General features: G+C 44.4%; 1 protein-coding gene across 1 annotated transcript; it reads right to left on the reverse strand.

Annotated features, from left to right (window-relative positions):
* Positions 1 to 2585: 2585 nt before the first annotated feature.
* Positions 2586 to 3249, reverse strand: LOC125512175. The gene is made up of 2 exons (XM_048677254.1): positions 3048 to 3249; positions 2586 to 2939 (listed from the first exon to the last, which is right to left on the reverse strand). Exons 1-2 carry the CDS (start codon positions 3127 to 3129, stop codon positions 2821 to 2823), a joined length of 201 nt encoding a protein of 66 aa, XP_048533211.1. The 5' UTR covers positions 3130 to 3249; the 3' UTR covers positions 2586 to 2820.
* Positions 3250 to 23037: the final 19788 nt, after the last annotated feature.

Here is a 23037-nt window from a genome sequence, read left to right on the forward strand (position 1 = left end):
AGTACTTTTCAAGATTATATGGATGACAAGAGAAGAATGATGCGTTCTTGCATCACAATCATGCAACCCCCTTTCATTAGTGGCCTCTGTGCATGGAAGATTCCTCACATTTTCGGGCTTTCATACCTACAAGAAGTGGGCACCTAAGTTGATCATTAGATCTATAATATACTCCCTCCGTCCCATAATATAAGAACGTTTTTGACACTAGTGTAGTGTTTAAAATGTTCTTATATTTTGGGACAGAGGGAGTAGCATATATTTAAATTAACACTTGCTATTAAGAAAATGGAAAAACTGAGGCATCGCAGAAAGGGCCCATAAAGTAAAAGGCAATAAGAGTTCAAGTCTTAGCACAGGGGCTAATAAAGGAAAAGTGCTATGTGACATTCCTATGCATTTTGCGGATAGATCAAACTGAACTACTATGGAATAAATTAATTAATTAAAGAAGCAGGTAATGTTAGTAACAGAGAAATCTCTCTCTAATCATGCCACTTCGTAATCACCTAACTTCATTCCTTTGTTTTGTACTTAGTGTGACTCCTGGTATAGTAAAGAGATAGCTACAAATCTAGCTTTTGCAGATTACACAAATCATACTTTGCCTTGTCGCCAGCCATCTACAAGCCTTCTCGTTAGTCAATGATGTACAGCCATAAAATCCTTCAAGATGTTGTTCAGTTTCAGCACAATCCAAACTCAGTCACTAACGCAAGAGTTGTGTGTGTCTAATATTCTAAGAAAATTCGCAGGGAAAAGCAAAGATGTTAGAGCAATAAACTTTCAGGGTAGAGGTGCGATTAGATTTGTTCAATAGAAACAACGATGTGCTAACAAATACATATTTGAGTGCAAAACAAAATGAATCTGCTTTTGAGTCCTGCCGATGGTTCAAAGCACTGCAACTTGATGGTGTGTGCTTTCATGTAAAAAACTGATGAAATAAAATGTATATGCAGATATAGGAAAATAGAAATCATTAAACAGACAAATGTTGATGGATATTATCTGAGTAGGGGATTTTATTATGATGAGATTCAATCATCCATGTATTCAGAATATTGAAATTATGAAATATGAGCATTCAGTAATCAAGAATATACTGGAAAAGATAATGATCCTAGGCATTATCATTGGATTTAGTTCTGTTATGGTCAGAAACAAACAACAAACTAATATCATGATTGTTTCACTCCTCGTAGCTCACATAATTATAGTCTTACTAACTGAATATCCACGCATTGGTACGGAACTTATATAAAAACCAACTTTCTACTTACATAAAGTAAGGCAACTTAGAAATAGCCACATGAAAAATCAATCAGAAGGCATATTTTGCAAACCCTAGAACAAGATGGTGAAAATCATGGAGATGACACCACCAGTCACAGAGTTACTTTTGGTGGAGGGGAGGTGGATGGCAGACAGATTATCACAGCATGTTAAAAAAATTGCAGTCAAAGGTCAGGTAGTGTTTACTTGCCTTATGTACTGCCAAGTCTTTGACTATACAGCATGTACAAGAGACAAAACCATTAACTATCTGCTAAATAAATAGCAGAAACTGAACCATGCATTGTTCTGTCAAAAGAATAAATAGCAGAAATCTCACTTAAATATCCATTTCCAGTTAGTGATGCATTGAGGCTGTAGACGCCATTATTCTCTAAATTGGTAGAATGTAGAGGTGTCAACAATTTTATAGAATTACCGCACCATGCACATACAATAAATCAGTAGATACCATGATGCACTAGCCAAAGTACTAACTGCCAGGAACTTATTCTTAAAGTAGTCGCTGGACTGCTTTGACTACAATGGACAGGAATTGGGATCAATTTTCACTTAAGCAAACATTTATTGCTGTTTTCTGCTTATCTTCTACGGGGCAAAAAAGTTACCAAACTTAAAAATCATGAATCTAATCAGCAGTTCAGCACTAAGTTGATTACCAACTATAGATAAATAAGAGACAATCTAATACACTGGCACTGGATTATTCCATTTTACTCCCTGCTAGAACTCTACAATGTAGACAGAAAAGGATTCAAGCATGCAAACCCTACTTGCAGTAGCTTATCATTCAGTAAGGGTAAAAGAGAAGCAGGGAAGAAGAAAAAACTGCCAGAAATCAGCGTATGATGGGTTGGTGGACTATTCCATATTTGATAGACCTCATCAGTATTACTAGAGTCTGTCACCCAGTGCCCATCAGGATCAAAAGTAGTCAATTAGTGAGGTGCAGCAAGTATTGGTACTAAGGCACGAAAAGAATGTAGTGCTCACTGAGCGGCCATTATGTTCATTTTAAGTTGATCATCTCCTGGTTTACCTTTTGGTTTCCCAACCGAGGAATACACACACAAAAATCCTAAAAGACAGTGGCTCATTTTAGAGAAATGTAAAACAGAGTAAAACAGTATGGAAAATACAGGAACTCGAGCCTATATCTATGAATTACCTAAACGAAAATTTCTCATTTGCTTATATTCTCCATTGTTTTTCTTAGACTAAGTTCTAATTCTTAAGTTGCAACCCAACAAGCTCGATAAACTTATGAGCCACAGTTACGAAATGAAGCATAATCTGAATTTTCCAACTCACATTTCACACAAAAAAGCATCATGTCGTCAGATAACAATTCTTGCCCCCAAACATTGACATACAGCAACACAGGGAGCAATTAGCAGTACATTCTTATTGCAACGATTCTGTGAATCTTGTGAACAAGCAGCAGATAAGCAAACTCTAACTTGTCTCAGGCTTCGAGCAGAAAGGCACATGCCTACACGCCCTTTCACCTCGGCGCCGCCAAAGTCACACGTCCTCCCCGCCACGGCTGCCACCTCCGCCTGCGCCGTCCAGGCCCTTAAAGCCCTCGGACACCGCCCGCGCGCGGTTCTGCGCCTGCCTCTCCACCGCCACGAAGTACAGGCCTGCAGAGCGGCAACCATCAGATCGGATCGCGGCACGGAACAACCATGAGGACGCGGAGACGGAATGTAAGGGAGCGCCATAGTTTAGGGTTTGGTTCAGGTGCTTACTCACGGCGCTGCCGATGGCGCACATCCAGAGGACGCGCTGCGACCACCTGTCGCCAACCACACCTCGACCGCCCATCCCCATGCCGCCGCCGCCGGTGTGACAGATGATGTGCTGCGCGCCTGCTCGGTGCTCCGCTCGTGTCTACTGACCGACAAGCGGGTCCCACCTGGTGAGAACCAAAGTAGTGACTGGTTCTTTAGCTGGGTTGGGCCGGGCTGCGGAGTGTGTGTCTAAGTTAAGTTGACATATTTCTTTCTTCCTAAAATCTTAAAAGTGCACGCGTTCGTTGGAGAGAACGAGCGGCTGCTATGTCACATGCATGTGTGTTTTTTTCTAGTCTGCTAGTACATGTGGTCATCTGCTTTAGATGTAAATCAGACCGGTCATATCGGAAGGGGAAAATAGATCCATATTCGTTTATTTTGGGTTCTCAAATTTTTAAAAAGTCATATCTTTTAAACCGCGTGTCAAAATTCAGACCTGTCTTTGTTGTTGGATTCTTCGCGACGAGATCTTTGAAACTAGATCCCACATGAGTATGTTTCGACAAAAAAATTGATGCCAACTTTGATGCTATATGGTGCAACTTTAGTACTGCATTGTGCAACTTTAATACTGAATGATGTAACTTTTTCAAAACTAATTTATAGAGCTGCATGATCCAACTTTCTATGAGGTTGTAATCTAAAAACCATGGCAACCTATTGTGCAACTAGTCTACTGCCCGGGCCAACTACCAGTAGTCGATGTGCAAACGCTCCTCCCTACCAGTGGATATGTGGTTTTTCAATCTTGGACACCCTTCCCCACTTTCCCTACCAGTGATATGTGCAACTTAGTCTGTTGTTCACGCCAACTACCTATTAGTCGATGTGCAACTCCTTCCCCTCCTTGTGGATACGTTGAAAGTGCTAATGGCACTTAAGCTATTTTGGTGTGATGATAATGTGGTTAGTTGAACTAATATCGGTTGCTAAAGTTTATCTCAAGTTATTGGTTCTAAACGCCCGCGATGAAGATGTGCGACCCCCCATTTCAAAAAGGACAAAGGCGTGGTCTTTCGACGCTTCGAAGGTTTAGTTTTGGTTTGCTTTAAATCGTAGGAAAGACCGCACTATTAAGAGGGGTCTGTGTGGACAAATGTTGTGTGGGAATGCCTTTGCCGAGCCTTACTCTCTTACCCTTCCCACTCCAACCACCTCATATGAACCTAGTGTGTGTGATGTGGTACTTAGAAAGTTTCAATAGTAAAGTACTGGGTACCCCGTGCGCACGGAGTACTGGGTAACTCTCTGGGTACCCCGTGCGCACGGGGTCTTTTGACCCCGTGCGCACGGGGTGGTGCGATTGTCTCTGGATACCCCGTGCGCACGGGGTACTGCGTAACTCTCTAGATACCCCGTGCGCACGGGGTACTGGGTAACTCTCTGGGTACCCCGCCTGTGCGCACGGGGTAGTGCGATTGTCTCTGGATACCCCGTGCGCACGGGGTCTTTTGACCCGCATGCACACGGGGTGGTGCGATTGTCTCTGGATACCCCGTGCGCACGGGGCTGACTTAGCCCGTGCGCACGGGGTCCAACGGGCAGAAATCCCCACCCTCACATGAACACTATAAAAAGGCCATTCTTTCTCCTCCAACCCTTAACCCTAATGTCTTGTTGAGCTCCATCATTGCTACACCCCATTTTGCTCAATACTCTCAATCCCTCCACCCAAACTTGTTGAAACTTTGGGGATTGGGAGAGCAAGACCCGGTCTACAACTTGATCAAACCAAATCGCGTTCCCCGCAACATTTCTTCCCCATTGACTTATTACTCTTGGAGCTTGGGCTCCTAGGCGGTTAGAGGTTCCTCCGGAAGCTTCCTTGCTTGTGGTGTGCTCCGGAGAAGTTTGTAAAGGTGTGGTGGTCGCCTTCAAGACCAACCCCAAGTGGTTCGAGGCTCATCTGTTGGGGGTGACTCGAAGGAGAATACGGTGAGCCTTTGGTGGCATTCCGCAAGCTTTGGCTCCGGCACCGCTCCAAACGGAGATTAGCTCTTCCCCAAGGAAGAGTGAACTTCGGGTTAAAATCCGCGTCCTCGTCTCACTTGTGGTTAATCCTTTCCCGCACCTTTCTTTGTTGTTGTATGCTTGTTGGCTTGCTAAGTAGTTTGTTGCCTAGCTTTTCTTCTTGGAGCTTTCTTGTCATATAGGTTGCATTCACCTAGTTGCATATCTAGTGAACTCTTTTATCCGCTAAGCCTTAAAATCCACAAGAAAGATTAAAATTTATAGTCTCCTATTCACCTCCCCTCCCTCTAGTCGACCGTATCGATCCTTTCAATTGATATCAGAGCCTCGTGCTCTAATATAAGGTTTTACAACCTTAGAGGATATGGTCGATCTAGGGAATGAGGGAGGTGGCCTACCCATTGCGGGGGATGGTCAAAACCAACCCCCCGCCGCGACTGAGACACTTGGTGCTCCGGTCATTGCTCCTGCTGCTACTATTAACCCGAATGTCCCCTTGACCGCGGCCGATCTTCTTTCAATGTTGAGAGAATTCCTTATTTGGCCCTTTCTTAAAATTTGCTTCCCTATTTGGCCCAAAATAGAAATGTCTTCCTTATTTGACACCTAAAGTAAATTTTGTTCCTTATATGACATTTCTGTCCATTTTAGGTACTAATGGTGTTAAGTGTGAGGTGAAAAGACCATCTTGCCCCTAGTGCATTGTGTAACTATTTTGGATGTAGTAAAAAAAGCAATCACCCATGTTTTTGGGATGTTCAATGGATGATGCACATGTATATGTATGCTTCAATATTTCCTTCCTATGTAATCTGATTTGTACATGTAAAAGCTGTACAAAACACCGTATAATTTGTACAAGCATATCTATGATCAATACAGTACCATATTTTGATTAGTGTTTGATGATATTTTTACGCACTAAACCCAATTATTTATGTAAGCCGTGGTGGACCGGCAAACAAATAAATACAAGTGTATATATGTGAGAAAATATAACTTTGATCTATCAAAGTACTACTGTATGACGTGTAGGTCCCATGTGTTGCTAGAAAATTTATGAGTGGGAGAATATATTCAATATTGGTCTTTATTTGTAGAGTTCATCATATAGAATAGAGTGCTGCAAAAAGATTAAAGCTTTACACTTTGATCTAAGAGAAATAATTGACATAAGAGATAAATACATGCATGCAAAACTAGCCAAGTTTGTAATTGGCTTGCATGCATGCACTCATGTATACTCTCTATTTGCACCCAACGGTGACTCAACAAGCCAAGGCCCACGTACGTCAGCTATCAGCGATTGATAAAGCCTCCCGTCCCGTGCAACCGTGAGGGAAGACACACACGCAGACCGCCAGGCTCGTAGGAGACGCACGCACACGCACCGTCAGGCTCCACGCCGCAGCTCTTCAACCCGCACGTCATGGCGCCATGTGTGTAGACACCCATGCCGAGGTCGCCTCAGTGCCGTGGGCTAATCGCCGGCGAGACTAACCAAAATATTGTTTATGGCACTGTACCTGCAAGTGTATATGGTACTGTACTTATTCATAAAAAAATATTGTACTGATATATATGCTAGTAAAAGTTCTACGGATATTTTGTATGCTTTTACACGCAAAGACTTACCTAATGAACAAAATATTAGAGCATACACATATATGCACAGCATCCATTAAACATCCCTAAAATATGTGTGAACTGATTGCTCTTTTTACTATATCCAAGATAGTTACACAATGGATTAGGGGCAAAATGGTCTTTTCACTTCACACTTAAACCCTTTAGTGTCTAAAATGGACGAAAGTGTCAAATAAGGAAGAAAATTAATTTTAGGGGTCAAATAGGGAACTTTTTTATTTTGGGCCAAATAAGGAAGCAAATTTTAAGAAAGGGCCAAATAAGGAATTCTCTCTTCAATGTTTGCGGACCTCAAAGTCTCTATGTTGAAAGAGGTTCGTGCCTCGGTCAAGGAGGAAATTGATGCTCGCCTAAAGCCATCAACGTCCGCATCAGACTCGTTTAACCCAAATGAGGTTCTTGATGCGGATGACTCGAGGGAACCTCTTGCTTCCTCGGCTCGTACTCAAGTTCCCCAGTACAATGTCGTGGAACCCTTTTACTCTCCTCAACCCTTGCAACATCCCCGCATTAATCCTGTTGGGCCTCCTCCCCCTTTGAAAGCTAATGTGTTTGCTAAGTGGAAGCTAGATATAGAGTCTCACATGCGCAGTGCTTCAACTCAATTGTGGTGGATTGTGGTCAATGGATTCAACCCCAAGGATCCAATGAATCTCACTCCAAGGGAAGCAGTTGACGATCAACTCAATGCTACCGCGCACAACATGCTTTGCAACGCAGTGACTGAAGACTATAGTGATTCCATTGCTCTTCTCAAAACCGCAAAGGAAATTTGGGATTGCCTTGAGGAGGCTCTTGAAGGAGATGAAGCAATTCGAAGATCTCAGTTGGCCTTGCTCAAACAAGAAGTCAATCTCTTTGTGAGGAATGAGGGTGAGTCCGCAGAAGAGGTTTACCGAAGGTTGAAGTCCCTTGTGCTCAACTTGAGAACCTTTGGGTGCACTTGGGCAAATGTTGAATTCATCAAGGACAAGTTCATAGATGCTATGGTTCTCACAGAACATACCATGGTCATGATGGTTCATCAACGTCCGGACTATCACAAGTTGACTTCGGCTCAAGTTGTTTCCACCTTCTCTACCCATGTTCTTTTGGAAACCAAGTCCAAGAAAACATTTGCAATAGCTCAAGCAACCAAGAACTCCAATCTTGCCTTGAAGGCCAAGAAAGTGATGAGCCAACCCTCAAGGGAGGAAGAAGTGAGTGAAGAGATATGTGAGGAGGATAATGATACCTCGTGCCCGACAAATGATTTTGCAGAAGACTTGGCTCTCTTAGTCAAGAAGTACTCCGGGACCATGGCAAACAAAGGAAGAAATCTTCAAGGAAGATCTTTTGGACGAAGGAAATGCTACAATTGTGATAGCCCAAGACACTTTGTTCATGATTGTCCATATGAGAGACGTGAAGACAAGTCCGAGAAGCTTGTGCTTAAGAAGAAGAAGTTCACCAAGTTTGCAAAGAGGAAGGATGACAAGGCTCTTGTTCATGAAGAATACATGTCTGGAGATGAAGATGACGGTGATGATGATCAAGTGGGCACGGCCGCCTTCGCCATGCATGCCACTACCTCCTCCTCCACCACCGGCCTCTTCGACTCTCCAAACGAGGAAAAGCCATTCACTCATCAATGCCTCATGGCCAAAGAGGTAAAAACAAAGTCCAAACCCAAGAGACCCGACAACTACACTCCCAATGTCTCATGTGAGATAGTGGAGGATGAGTGTGAGGAGGGTGTGGATAATGATGAGGAATCCTTAGTGGCTTTCATGAAAACTCTTCATGGTGAAGCTCGTGCTCGTTTTGGCGATCTCCTTAAGTCGCTCGCCGAATGCGATGACTTTATTGAGAACGTTGAGAACCTCCTTATAGAGGAAAAAGAGAGAGTTGATCTCCTCGAGCACGAACTTAATGAAGAGAGTGTCATGAGAGCATCACTTGAGGAAGCCTTATCTGCTCATCAAATTGACTTTGTTAAAACCAACGATGCTTTGCAACTTGCTCTTAAGAATAAAGATGCTCTTAACGTTACAGTTGAAAAACTTCTAGTTGACCATACAAGACTTGTTGAGGAGCATGAGTTCCTTGTGATTAGTTCCAAGGTTGTCAAAGGTGACCTCATTGCTCTCACCAAGTCTTATGCTCAATTAAAAGCTACAACCATTAAGGCTCTCACTTCCGTACCTCATATTGATTTAAATGATGATGCTTGTATGGCTAACTTTGCTCATGATTGCACCTCCATTCAAGAGGAAAATAAGAAGTTGAAAGCTCAAATTGAGAAAGGGCTTGTATCATGCATCCAAGGGGAGAAAAACCTAAACGATCTCTTGAGCAACCAAAAGGAGTGTGTTGCCAAGGAGGGAGTTGGGTTTAATCCCGCATCTAAGAGTGGTAAGAACAAGAAGAAGAAGAAGAAGAAGAAGAAGAAGAAGAAGAAGAAGAAGAAGAAGAAGAAGAAGAAGAAGAAGAAGAAGAAGAAGAAGAAGATGATGATGATGAAGAAGATGATGATGATGAAGAAGAAGAAGAAGAAGAAGAAGAAGAAGAAGAACAAGAAGAACAAGAAGACCGGTCCGACTCCTTCCCCTCCCCAAAAGGTAGTGTTTGTGCAAGAAGGGAACAAGGAGAAGGAAAAGGAAATGAAGGGTGTTGGGAATGGTAAGGTCATTAGGGACAAGGCTATTCCCAAGAATTTTGCCGGCAAGAACAATCCATCATATGTTCTCATGAGAGGAGATGATGGCTATACCTTTGCAAAATTTGTTGGAACTAACTATGATGATTATGCTTGGACTATTTGGGTTCCCAAGACCCTTGTTGCTAACTCACCAGGAACCATTGCAAAATGGGTACCTATAACCAAAGCTTGATTATTGTAGGACTACGTCTCCGGTGGAACTCAATGGGTGACCGATAGTGGATGCACCAATCATATGACCGGAGAAAGGGAGATGCTTGTGGAGTTCGTTGATTCACTCAAGGCCTCTTCGAACATCTCCTTCGGTGACAATATAAAGGGAAAGGTATTGGGTTTGGGCAAGGTGGTAATCTCTAATGATTAATCTCTTGCAAATGCCATGCTTGTCCAATCCCTTCACTACAATTTACTTTCAACTATTCAATTGGCCCGTGCCGGATATGATTCACATTTTGGTGAATTCCATGTGACCGTCTTTAAGAGGAGCAATCTCAAAGTGGTCTTTGTTGGGCATGTTGAAGACAACCTTTACGTGGTTGATTTCTCGAAAGAGAAAACTCATCTTGCAACATGCCTAATGGCCAAGGCCGACGTGGGGTGGCTATGGCACCGTAGGCTAGCCCACGTGGGCACGAGAAATTTACAAGCTCTCTTAAAGGGGGAGCACATTCTTGGACTAACAAATGTGTCTTTTACCAAAGATCGTCCTTGTAGTGCTTGCATTGTCGGAAAGCTTCATGAAAAAGCTCATAAAGTGAAGACTATCATCACCACCTTGAGGCCTCTCGAGCTTATCCATTTGGATCTATTTGGGCCTCCAACATATGATAGTTTGGGAGGAAGGAGATATTGCCTTGTCATTGTTGATGACTTCACAAGATATACTTGGGTGTTCTTTCTCAAGACTAAAGATGAAACTCAAGAAACCTTCATCAACTTTGCCAAAGAAGCTCAGCGTCAACATAACTGTGAGATCAAGGCAATCCGAAGTGACAATGGCACCGAGTTCAAAAACTATACAATGGATGAATTCTTGAGTGAAGAGGGGATAAAGCACCAATATGCCGCACCATATACTCCCCAACAAAATGGTGTTGCGGAGAGGAAGAATCGGACTCTTATTGAGATGGCTAGGACCATGCTTGATGAGTACAAATCACCATACAAGCTTTGGGCAGAAGCCATCAACACCGCGTGCCATGCTTCAAACCGGCTTTATCTTCGCAAGCTCAAGAACAAGACCCCTTATGAGCTCCTAATTGGGAGAAAGCCCAACGTCAAATACTTTCGGGTATTCGGTTGTAAGTGTTTCATTTTAAACAAAAAATCCTGGTTAGCTAAATTTGAGTCTAGAACTTATGAGGGCATATTTGTTGGATATGCATCAAACTCTCATGCTTACCGAGTTCTCAATAAATCCACCGGATGCATTGAGGAAACGGTAAATGTGGAGTTTGATGAAGATAACGGCTCCCGCATGGAGCAAATTGTTCCTAGTGTTGTAGGTGATGAGGCTCCTTCACAAGCTATAAGGACAATGGGGATAGGCCACATTCTCCCACAAGAAACACCCCATGTCCAAGTAGAACAAGAAGGAGTAAGAGCCCCTCTTGAGGATTTTCCACAAGGGAAGTCATCACCGACACCTCTTGTACAAGATGCCTTGGGAAGTAATGAACCTATCCAGGAACAAGATCAAGACCCTCATATTCCTGAGCAAGATCAAGAGCAAACTCTTCCGAATAATGAAGAACCAATCGTTGAGGCTCAAGATCAAGCTCAAAGTCATGATCAAGATCAAGCTCAAAGTCATGATCAAGATCTAGATCAACCCCAACCACAAGTGTCTTCATCGTCATCACTTCCTACTGAGCAAGAACCTGTGGTTGCAAAGAGAAGGGTGTCTCCAAGGCTAAAGCAATCTCAAGGAGAACTTGACCGCAAAGAGCAAAAAGTGGCCGCCAAGCTAAAATATCTTCAACACCTCACCAAGAACATCTATGGAAGCATCAAAAAGGGGGTAACTACTCATAGACGTTTGGCAAACTTTTGTGAACATCACTCATTTGTCTCTTGTGTTGAACCCCTTAAGGTGGAGGATGTCCTTGACGATCCGGATTGGATAGATGCCATGCATGAAGAACTCAACAACTTCACACGCAACAAAGTGTGGACCCTTGAAGAAAGACCCAAGGAATTTCATAATGTCATTGGAACAAAGTGGATTTTCAAGAACAAACAAGATGAATATGGACAAGTAATAAGAAACAAGGCAAGGTTAGTGGCACAAGGTTTCACCCAAGTTGAAGGTTTGGACTTTGGTGAAACTTTTGCCCTCGTTGCCCGTCTTGAATCCATTCGCATCTTGCTTGCTTATGCCTCTCATCATGATTTCAAATTATATCAAATGGATGTTAAGAGTGCATTTCTTAATGGTCCTCTTAAGGAGTTGGTGTATGTCAAGCACCCTCCCAGTTTTGAAGACCCCGATCATCCCTCTCACATTTATGAACTCCATAAGGCACTCTATGGACTCAAACAAGCACCTCGTTCTTGGTATGATCACCTTACGGCGTTCCTAAGCGAGAAGGGGTTCCAGATTGGGGTAATAGATTCCACTCTCTTTACGAAGAGGGTAAAAGGAGAGTTGTTTGTCTGCCAAATATATGTTGATGATATTATCTTTGGGTCAACTAACCATGCTATTAACGTTGAGTTTGAGAATCTTATGACTAAGGAATTTGCGATGAGCATGATGGGAGAGTTGAAGTTCTTTCTCGGGTTTCAAGTGAAGCAATTGAGAGGCGGAACCTTCATCAATCAATCTCGTTATATCCAAGACATGCTCAAGAGATTCAAAATGCAAGAAGTCAAGCCAATGAAGACACCCATGGCCACAAATGGTCAACTTCATCTTGATCCAAATGGTAAAGAAGTGGATCAAAAGGTACATCACTCTATGATCGGTTCCTTGCTTTACCTTTGTGCATCTAGGCTAGATATTATGTTGAGTGTGTGTATGTGTGCAAGATTTCAATCCGCTCCTAAGGAGAGCCACTATTCGGCAGTGAAAAGGATCCTTCGATATTTGGTTCATACCCCAAACTTGGGCCTTTGGTATCCCAAGTGATCATCATTTGAGTTAATGGGTTACTCGGATTCGGATTGGGCCGGAGACAAGGTTGATTGCAAGTTCACATCCGGCTCATGTCAATTCCTAGGGAGATCGTTGGTAAGTTGGTCTTCAAAGAAGCAAAATTGTATATCTCTCTCCACAGCCGAAGCCGAGTATATTGCTGTCGGAAGTTGTTGTGCCCAATTACTATGGGTGAGGAAAACTTTGATGGATTATGGTGTCAAATGTGACAAAGTGCCTCTTTGGTGTGACAATGAAAGTGCCATCAAGATCGCCGAGAATCCGGTTCAACATAGCAAGACCAAGCATATTGAGATTCGTCATCATTTCATTAGAGATCATGTGGCCAAGGGAAACATTGAGTTACTCCATGTCAACACCGAGAATCAACTAGCAGACATGTTCACCAAGCCCCTTGACGAAGCAAGATTCTGCGAGTTAAGGCATGATCTAAATATCGTGGATATTAGTAACTTCGGTTGAAACTCTTGCTCGCACACACATACTCATGTACTATCTTGCTTAGATGTAGGCACATGTTTAGGGGGAGCTAGCTCAACTCATGAGCTATCTTATCCTAGAAGTGCATAAAACAAACACAATCTTTCACATAAGCCACTTTAGGTGGTACTTGTGCTTCAAAGATGAGTATTGGTCTTGGGCCCAAGATTCATATCTTCGCAGTGCCATACCAAGTAAACTCAAACATGGTGGCCTCGGCCACCGCCCTCGCTTGAGGGTTTTGTCCGTGTTTGTTTCGTGTGTGTGGTGTGGTGTTTCTTTTTTGTTGGTTGGTTCTCCTTGCTTCTTTTTGGTACAAGTGCTCCACATATACCCTTTCCATAGTGATAGGACTTTCCTCGCGGCATGTTCAGGAATGTAGACTGAGTGCCTTGTGAAGTAGGGGTAAGAGTATACACTCAGCCCTGTATCTAAAAATCCACTCATGTCAAAGTTCCTGAATACCCCATGTGCACGGGCCTGTACCGTGCCCACGGGCCCCTGTGCCCATGGGCTCTGTACCGTGCGCACGGGACCCCCGTGCGCACGGGGCTCACTTAGCCCGTGCGCACGGGGTCTGCAGTTTCTGGTCCTGAAGAGGTGGGGCGTGGGGGGGGGCTCGGGTTCATTCCCACCCATTCGCCCCCTCCACTCCCCAGGAAGCCTCCAGCGCCGTCGCCGTTGCCTCCTCTCGCCGGAGCTCCTCCGGGCCTTGTCGGAGTTCTCTGTTGGGGAACGTAGCAGAAATTCAAAATTTTCCTACGTATCACCAAGATCTATCTATGGAGAGACTAGCAACGAGGGGAAGGAGAGTGCATCTACATACCTTTGTAGATCGCTAAGCGGAAGCGTTCAAGTGAACGGGGTTGATGGAGTCGTACTCGTCGTGATTCAAATCACCGATGATCCTAGTGCCGAACGGACAGCACCTCCGCGTTCAACACACGTACGGAAGGGAGACGTCTCCCATGCCTTGATCCAGCAAGGAGGAGGGAGAGGTTGATGGAGATCCAGCAGCATGACGGCGTGGTGGAAGTAGCGGGATTCCAACAGGGCTTCGCTAAGCGCTGCGGGAGGAGGTAGATGTGTCACGGGAGGGAGAGGGAGGCGCCAGGCCTTAGATTGGTTTGCTCCTCCTTTTCCCCACTATATATAGGGCCAAGGGAGAGGGGGAGGCGCAGCCCTTGCCCCTTCCTCCAAGGAAGGGTGCGGCCAAGGGTGGGGAGGAGTCCATCCTCCCCAAGGCACCTCGGAGGTGCCTTCCCCCTTTAGGACTCTCCCCTTTTTTCTCTTGGCGCATGGGCCTCTTGGGGCTGGTGCCCTTGGCCCATATAGGCCAAGGCACACCCCCTACAGCCCATGGGGCCCCCCGGGGCAGGTGGCCCCACCCGGTGGACCCCCGGGACCCTTCCGGTGGTCCCGGTACAATACCGATGACCCCGAAACTTGTCCCGATGGCCGAAATAGCACTTCCTATATATAATTCTTTACCTCCGGACCATTCCGGAACTCCTCGTGACGTCCGGGATCTCATCCGGGACTCCGAAAAACTTTCGGGTTACCGCATACTAATATCTCTATAACCCTAGCGTTACCGAACCTTAAGTGTGTAGACCCTACGGGTTCGGGAGACATGCAGACATGACCGAGACGACTCTCCGGTCAATAACCAATAGCGGGATCTGGATACCCATGTTGGCTCCCACATGTTCCACGATGATCTCATCGGATGAACCACGATGTCAAAGACTTAATCAATCCCGTATACAATTCCCTTTGTCTATCAGTACGACACTTGCCCGAGATTCGATCGTCGGTATATTTATACCTTGTTCAATCTCGTTACCGGCAAGTCTCTTTACTCGTTCCGTAACACATCATCCCGTGATCAACTCCTTGGTCACATTGCGCATATGATGATGTCCTACCGAGTGGGCCCAGAGATACCTCTCCGTTTACACGGAGTGACAAATCCCAGTCTCGATTCGTGCCAACCCAACAGACACTTTCGGAGATACCCGTAATGTACCTTTATAGCCACCCAGTTACGTTGTGACGTTTGATACACCCAAAGCACTCCTACGGTATCCGGGAGTTGCACAATCTCATGGTCTAAGGAAATGATACTTGACATTAGAAAAGCTTCAGCATACGAACTACACGATCTAGTGCTATGCTTAGGATTGGGTCTTGTCCATCACATCATTCTCCTAATGATGTGATCCCGTTATCAACGACATCCAATGTCCATGGTCAGGAAACCGTGACCATCTATTGATCAACGAGCTAGTCAACTAGAGGCTTACTAGGGACATGGTGTTGTCTATGTATCCACACATGTATCTGAGTTTCCTATCAATACAATTATAGCATGGATAATAAACGATTATCATGAACAAGGAAATATAATAATAACCAATTTATTATTGCCTCTAGGGCATATTTCCAACGGTCTCCCACTTGCACTAGAGTCAATAATCTAGTTCACATCGCCATGTGATTAACACTCACAGGTCACATCACCATGTGACTAACATCCAAAGAGTTGACTAGAGTCAATAATCTAGTTCACATCACTATGTGATCAACACTCAATGAGTTCTGGGTTTGATCATGTTGCTTGTGAGAGAGGTTTTAGTCAACGGGTCTGAACCTTTTAGATCTGTGTGTGCTTTACAAATCTCTATGTCATCTCCTAGATGTAGCTACCACGTTCTATTTGGAGCTATTCCAAATAACTGCTCTACTTGGAGCTATTCTAAATTGTTGCTCCATTATATGTATCCGGTATCTCTACTCAGAGCTATCCGGATAGGTGTTAAGCTTGCATCGACGTAACCCTTTACGACGAACTCTTTTTACCACCTCCATAACCGAGAAACTTCCTTAGTCCACTAGTTACTAAGGATAACTTTGACCGCTGTCCTGTGATCCATTCATGGATCACTCTTGTACCCCTTGACTGACTCATGGCAAGGCACACTTCAGGCGCGGTACACAGCATAGCATACTGTAGAGCCTACGTCTTAAGCATAGGGGACGACCTTCGTCCTTTTTCTCTAATCTTCCGTGGTCGAGCTTTAAGTCTTAACTTCATACCTTACAACTCAGGCAAGAACTCCTTCTTTGACTGATCCATCTTGAACACCTTCAAGATCATGTCAAGGTATGTGCTCATTTGAAAGTACCATTAAGCGTTTTGATCTATCCTTATAGATCTTGATGCTCAATGCTCAAGTAGCTTAATCCAGGCTTTCCATTGAAAAACACTTTCCAAATAACCCTATATGCTTTCCAGAAATTCTACATCATTTCTGATCCATAACATATACTCATCAGAAATTCTATAGTGCTCCCACTCACTTCTTTGGAAATACAAGTTTCTCATAAACTTTGTATAAACCCAAAATCTTTGATCATCTCATCAAAGTGTACATTCCAACTCCGAGATGCTCACTCCAGTCCTCAGAAGGATTGCTGGAGCTTTGCATCCTTATTAGCATCTTTTCAGGATTGACAAAACCTTCCGGTTGTATCACATACAACCTTTCCTCAGAAAATAGTCGAGGAAACTATGTTTTGACATCCTATCTGCAAGATTTCATAAATAATGCAGTAATCGCTAATATAATTCCAACAGACTCTTAGCATCGCTACGAGTGAGAAAACCTCACCGTAGTCAACTCCTTGAACTTGTCAGAAAACATCTTAACGACAAGTCGAGCTTTCTTAATGGTGACATTTACCATCATTGTCCGTCTTCCTTTTAAACCCATCTGTACTCAACAGCCTTACGACCATCAAGTAGTTCTTCCAAAGTCTACACTTTGTTTTATATATGGATCCTCTCTCGGATTATATGGCCTCGAGCCATTTATCGGAATCCAGGCCCACCATCGCTTCTCCATAGCTCGTGGGTTCATTGTTGTCCAGCAACATGACTTCCAAGACAGGATTACGTACCACTCTGAAGTAGTACGCATCCTTGTCATCCCACGAGGTTTGGGAGTGACTTGATCCGAAGTCTCATGATCAATATCATAAGCTTCCACTTCAATTGGTGTAGGTACCATAGGAACAACTCATTGTGCCCTGCTATACACTAGTTGAAGTGACGGTTCAATAACCTCATCAAGCCTCCACCATCCTCCCACTCAATTCTTTCGAGAGAAACTTTTCCTCGAGAAAGGACCTGATTCTAGAAACAATCCCTTATTGCTTTCGAATCTGAGACAGGAGGTATACCCAACTGTTTTGGGTGTCCTATGAAGATGCATTTATCCGCTTTGGGTTCGAGCTTATCAGCCTGAAACTTTTTCACATAAGCGTCGCAGCCCCAAACTTTTAAGTAATGACAGCTTAGGTTTCTTTAAACCATAGTTCATACGGTGTCATCTCATCGGAATTACGTGGTGCCCTATTTAAAGTGAATGTGGTTGTCTCTAATGCCTAACCCATAAACTATTGTGGTAATTTGATAAGAGACATCATGGTATGCATCATATCCAATAGGGTGCAGTTATGATGTTCGGACACACCATCACACTATGGTGTTCCAGGCTGTATCAGTTGTGAAACAATTTCCACAATGTCTCAATTTTGTGCCAAACTCGTAATTCAGATATTCATCTCTATGATCATATCATAGATATTTTATCCTCTTGTCACGACGATCTTTCGACTTCACCCTGAAATTACTTGAACCTTTCAATAATTCAGACTCGTGATTCATCAAGTAAAGGTACTCAACATCTACTCAAATCATCTGTGAAGAACATAACGATATCCACTACATGCCTCAGCACTCATTGGACTGCACACATCAAAATGTATTACTTCCAGCAAGTTGCTTTCTAGTTCCATTTTACTGAAAACGAGGCTTTCAGTCATCTTGCCCATGTGGTATGATTTGCATGTCTCAAGTGATTCAAAATCAAGTGAGTCCAAACGGTCCATTTGCATGGAGTTTCTTCATGCATATACACCAATAGACATGGTTCGCATGTCTCAAACTTTTCAAAAATGAGTGAGTCCAAAGATCCATCAACATGGAGCTTCCTCATGCGTTTTATACCGATATGACTTACGTGGCAGTGCCACAAGTAGGTGGTACTATCATTACTATCTTTTGGCATGAACATGTGTATCACTACGATCGAGATTCAATAAACCATTCATTTTAGGTGCAAGGCCATTGAAGGTATTATTCAAATAAACAGAGTAACCATTATTCTCCTTAAATGAATAACCGTATTGCGGTAGACATAATCCAATCATGTCTATGCTCAACGCAAACACCAGTCTCGATGGTAGAGGGAGCGTGCGATGCTTGATCATATCAACATTGGAAACACTTCCAACACATATCGTCAGGTCACCTTTAGCTAGTCTCCGTTTATTCCATAGCTTTTATTTCGAGTTACTAACACTTAGCAACCGAACCGGTATCTAATACCCTGGTGCTACTAGGAGTACTAGTAAAGTACACATCAACACAATGTATATCCAATATACTTCTATCGACCTTGCCAGCCTTCTCATCTACCAAGTATCTAGGGTAATTCTGCTCCAGTGGCTGTTCCCTTTATCACAGAAGCACTTAGTCTCGGGTTTGGGTTCAACCTTGGGTTTCTTCACTAGAGCAGCAGCTGAATTGCCGTTTTATGAAGTATCCCTTCGTGCCCTTGCCCTTCTTCAAACTAGTGGTTTCACCAACCATCAACAATTGATGCTCCTTCTTGATTTCTACTTTCGTGGTGTCAAACATCGCGAATATCTCAAGGATCATCATATATGTCCCTGATATATTATAGTTCATCACGAAGCTCTAGCAGCTTGGTGGTAATGACTTCAGAGAAACATCACTATCTCATCTGGAAGATCAACTCTCACTTGATTCAAGCGATTGTTGTACTCAGACAATCCGAGCACAAGCTCAACAATTGAGCTTTTCTCCTTAGTTTGCAGGTTAAGAAAATCGTCGGAGGTCTTATACCTCTTGACGTGGGCACGAGCCTGAAATTCCAATTTCAGCCCTCAAAACATCTCATATGTTTCGTGACGTTTCAAAAACTGTCTTCGGTGCCTCAACTCTAAACCATTTAGCATTACACACTGAACTATCATGTAGTCATCAAAACGTGTATGTCAGATGTTCGCAACATCCACAGACGACGTTCGAGGTTCAGCACACTGAGCGGTGCATTAAGGACATAAGCCTTCTATGAAGCAATGAGGACAATCCTTAGTTTACGAACCTAGTCCGCATAATTGCTGCTATCAACTTTCAACTAAATTTTCTCTAGGAACATATCTAAACAGTAGAACTATAGCATGAGCTACGACATAATTTGCAAAATCCTTTTGACTATGTTCAGAATAATTAAGTTCATCTTATGAACTCCCACTTAGATAGACATCCCTCTAGTCATCTAAGTGATTACATGATCCGAGTGAACTAGGCCGTGTCCGATCATCACGTGAGACGGACTAGTCAACGTCGGTGAACATCTTCATGTTGATCGTATCTTCTATACGACTCATGCTCGACCTTTCGGTCTACTGTGTTCCGAGGCCATGTCTGTACATGCCAGGCTCGTCAAGTTAACCCTAAGTGTTTTGCATGTGTTCCGAGGCCATGTCTGTACATGCTAGGCTCGTCAACACCCGTTGTATTTGAACGTTAGAATCTAACACCCGATCATCACGTGGTGCTTCGAAACACGAACTGTCGCAACGGTGCACAGTTAGGGGAGAACACTTCTTGAAATTGTTGTAAGGGATCATCTTATTTACTACCGTCGTTCTAAGAAAATAAGATGTATAAACATGATAAACATCACATGCAATCAAATAATAGTGACATGATATGGCCAATATCATATAGCTCCTTTGATCTCCATCTTGGGGCTCCATGATCATCTATTACAAGAACATGATCAATCTCATACATCACATATATCATTCATCACATCCTTTGGCCATATCACATCACATAGCATACCCTGCAAAAACAAGTTAGACGTCCTCTAATTGTTGTTTGCATGTTTTACGTGGCTGCTATGGGTTTCTAGCAAGAACGTTTCTTACCTACGCAAAGACCACAACGTGATATGCCAATTGCTATTTACCCTTCATAAGGACCCTTTTCATCGAATCCGATCCGACTAAAGTGGGAGAGACAGACACCCGCCAGCCACCTTATGCAACTAGTGCATGTTTGTCGGTGGAACCAGTCTCACGTAAGAGTACGTGTAAGGTCGGTCCGGGCCGCTTCATCCCACGATTCCGCCGAATCAAGATAAGACTAGTAACGGCAAGCATATTGAACAAAATCAACGCCCACAACTACTTTGTGTTCTACTCGTGCATAGAATCTACGCAATAGACCTAGCTCATGATGCCACTGTTGGGGAACGTAGCAGAAATTCAAAATTTTCCTACGTGTCACCAAGATCTATCTATGGAGAGACTAGCAACGAGGGAGGAGTGGATCTACATACCCTTGTAGATCGCGCGCGGAAGCGTTCAAGAGAACGGGGTTGATGGAGTCGTACTCGTCGTGATTCAAATCACCGATGATCCTAGCGCCGAACGGACGGCACCTCCGCGTTCAACACACGTACGGAACGGAGACGTCTCCCATGCCTTGATCCATCAAGGAGGAGGGAGAGGTTGATGGAGATCCAACAGCATGACGGCATGGTGGAAGTAGCGGGATTCCAACAGGGCTTCGCTAAGCGCTGCGGGAGGAGGTAGATGTGTCACGGGAGGGAGAGGGAGGCGCCAGGCCTTAGATTGGTTTGCTCCTCCTTTTTCCCCACTATATATAGGGCCAAGGGAGAGGGGAGGCGCAGCCCTTTGCCCCTTCCTCCAAGGAAGGGTGCGGCCAAGGTGGGGAGGAGTCCATCCTCCCCAAGGCACCTCGGAGGTGCCTTCCCCCTTTAGGACTCTCCCCTTTTTCTCTTCTCTTGGCGCATGGGCCTCTTGGGGCTGGTGCCCTTGGCCCATATAGGCCAAGGCACACCCCCTACAGCCCATGTGGCCCCCCGGGGCAGGTGGCCCCACCCGGTGGACCCCGGGACCCTTCCGGTGGTCCGGTACAATACCGATGACCCCGAAACTTGTCCCGATGGCCGAAATAGCACTTCCTATATATAATTCTTTACCTCCGGACCATTCCGGAACTCCTCGTGACGTCCGGGATCTCATCCGGGACTCCGAACAACTTTCGGGTTACCGCATACTAATATCTCTATAACCCTAGCGTCACCGAACCTTAAGTGTGTAGACCCTACGGGTTCGGGAGACATGCAGGACATGACCGAGACGTTCTCCGGTCAATAACCAACAGCGGGATTTGGATACCCATGATGGATCCCACATGTTCCACGATGATCTCATCAGATGAACCACGATGTCAAGGACTTAATCAATCCCGTATACAATTCCCTTTGTCTAGCGGTATGTTACTTGCCCGAGATTCGATCGTCGGTATCCCTATACCTTGTTCAATCTCGTTACCGGCAAGTCTCTTTACTCGTTCCGTAACACATCATCCCGTGATCAACTCCTTGGTCACATTGCGCATATGATGATGTCCTACCGAGTGGGCCCAGAGATACCTCTCCGCTTACACGGAGTGACAAATCCCAGTCTCGATTCGTGCCAACCCAACAGACACTTTCGGAGATACCTGTAATGCACCTTTATAGTCACCCAGTTACGTTGTGACGTTTGATACACCCAAAGCACTCCTACGGTATCCGGGAGTTGCACAATCTCATGGTCTAAGGAAATGATACTTGACATTAGAAAAGCTTTAGCATACGAACTACACGATCTTTGTTCTAGGCTTAGGATTGGGGTCTTGTCCATCACATCATTCTCCTAATGATGTGATCCCGTTATCAACGACATCCAATGTCCATGGTCAGGAAACCGTGACCATCTATTGATCAACGAGCTAGTCAACTAGAGGCTTACTAGGGACATGGTGTTGTCTATGTATCCACACATGTATCTGAGTTTCCTATCAATACAATTATAGCATGGATAATAAACGATTATCATGAACAAGGAAATATAATAATAACCAATTTATTATTGCCTCTAGGGCATATTTCCAACACTTCCTCCGTGGATCTGGGTCCTGATGGGGTCCTCCTCCGGTTGGTCCTCCCCTCTTATTCCATCTCCTTGAGTTCCCCTCTTTTTGTTCTAGCTTTAGGGTTTCTTTGCTCCCTAGATTCGTTTGGCCTCAACTAGTTCGTAGATAGAAGTCTAGTGTGTAGATCCGTTAGTCCCTCTGCTGCACCCACTCCCGGAGCTCTTCCTGGTAGTGGCTGCCGCTAGGAGACCCCCGTGTCCACGGGGTGTTTGACTCCCGTGCGCACGGGGCCCCGTGCCCACGGGGTCTAAACCCCCGTGCACACGGGCTATCCAGGAACTATTACCTAGACTTCTGTCTATCTCCTTGCCAATTATCTTGCACTTGTACTCATTTGTGCCTCGTGCTTTGTGTTGTTGGGTTTTTGTGTGTGTTTCAGACTCCGCTGACAAGAGGTCTGAGCTTCGTCGCAAGCGTGCAAAAGGAGGTTCAAAAGACTTCACCATTGCTCGTCGTCAGCCGTCTGAAGGCATGGGTCAGGGGTCTGGGACAGGTCAGGGCCATGCTCGCCGTGCAGCCTCAAAGCGGCCCGTTGTTGAGGCTTCCGATGAATCTGAGGAAGAATATGAATCACAAGATGATGAGATAGAAGAAGAAGATGATCGTGATGAGGAAGATGAAGAAGATGATCGTGATGAGGAAGATGAAGAAGAGGGAGAGGAGTCTAGTCCGGAGGAAGCCACTCCGGGCAGGCGTGACCTCCAGAATATGCCTCTTGTCAAGTGGACCAAGCCAGAGATCTGGGCTGAGAGACAGAACCATCCGTATGTTAAGGCCATGAGTATGGGAATGGATCCCCGTTTCAAGAATGGATTTGAAC

This window comes from Triticum urartu, chromosome 6 (genome assembly GCF_003073215.2).
Source record: "Triticum urartu cultivar G1812 chromosome 6, Tu2.1, whole genome shotgun sequence".
In the NCBI taxonomy this organism is placed as follows: domain Eukaryota; kingdom Viridiplantae; phylum Streptophyta; class Magnoliopsida; order Poales; family Poaceae; genus Triticum; species Triticum urartu.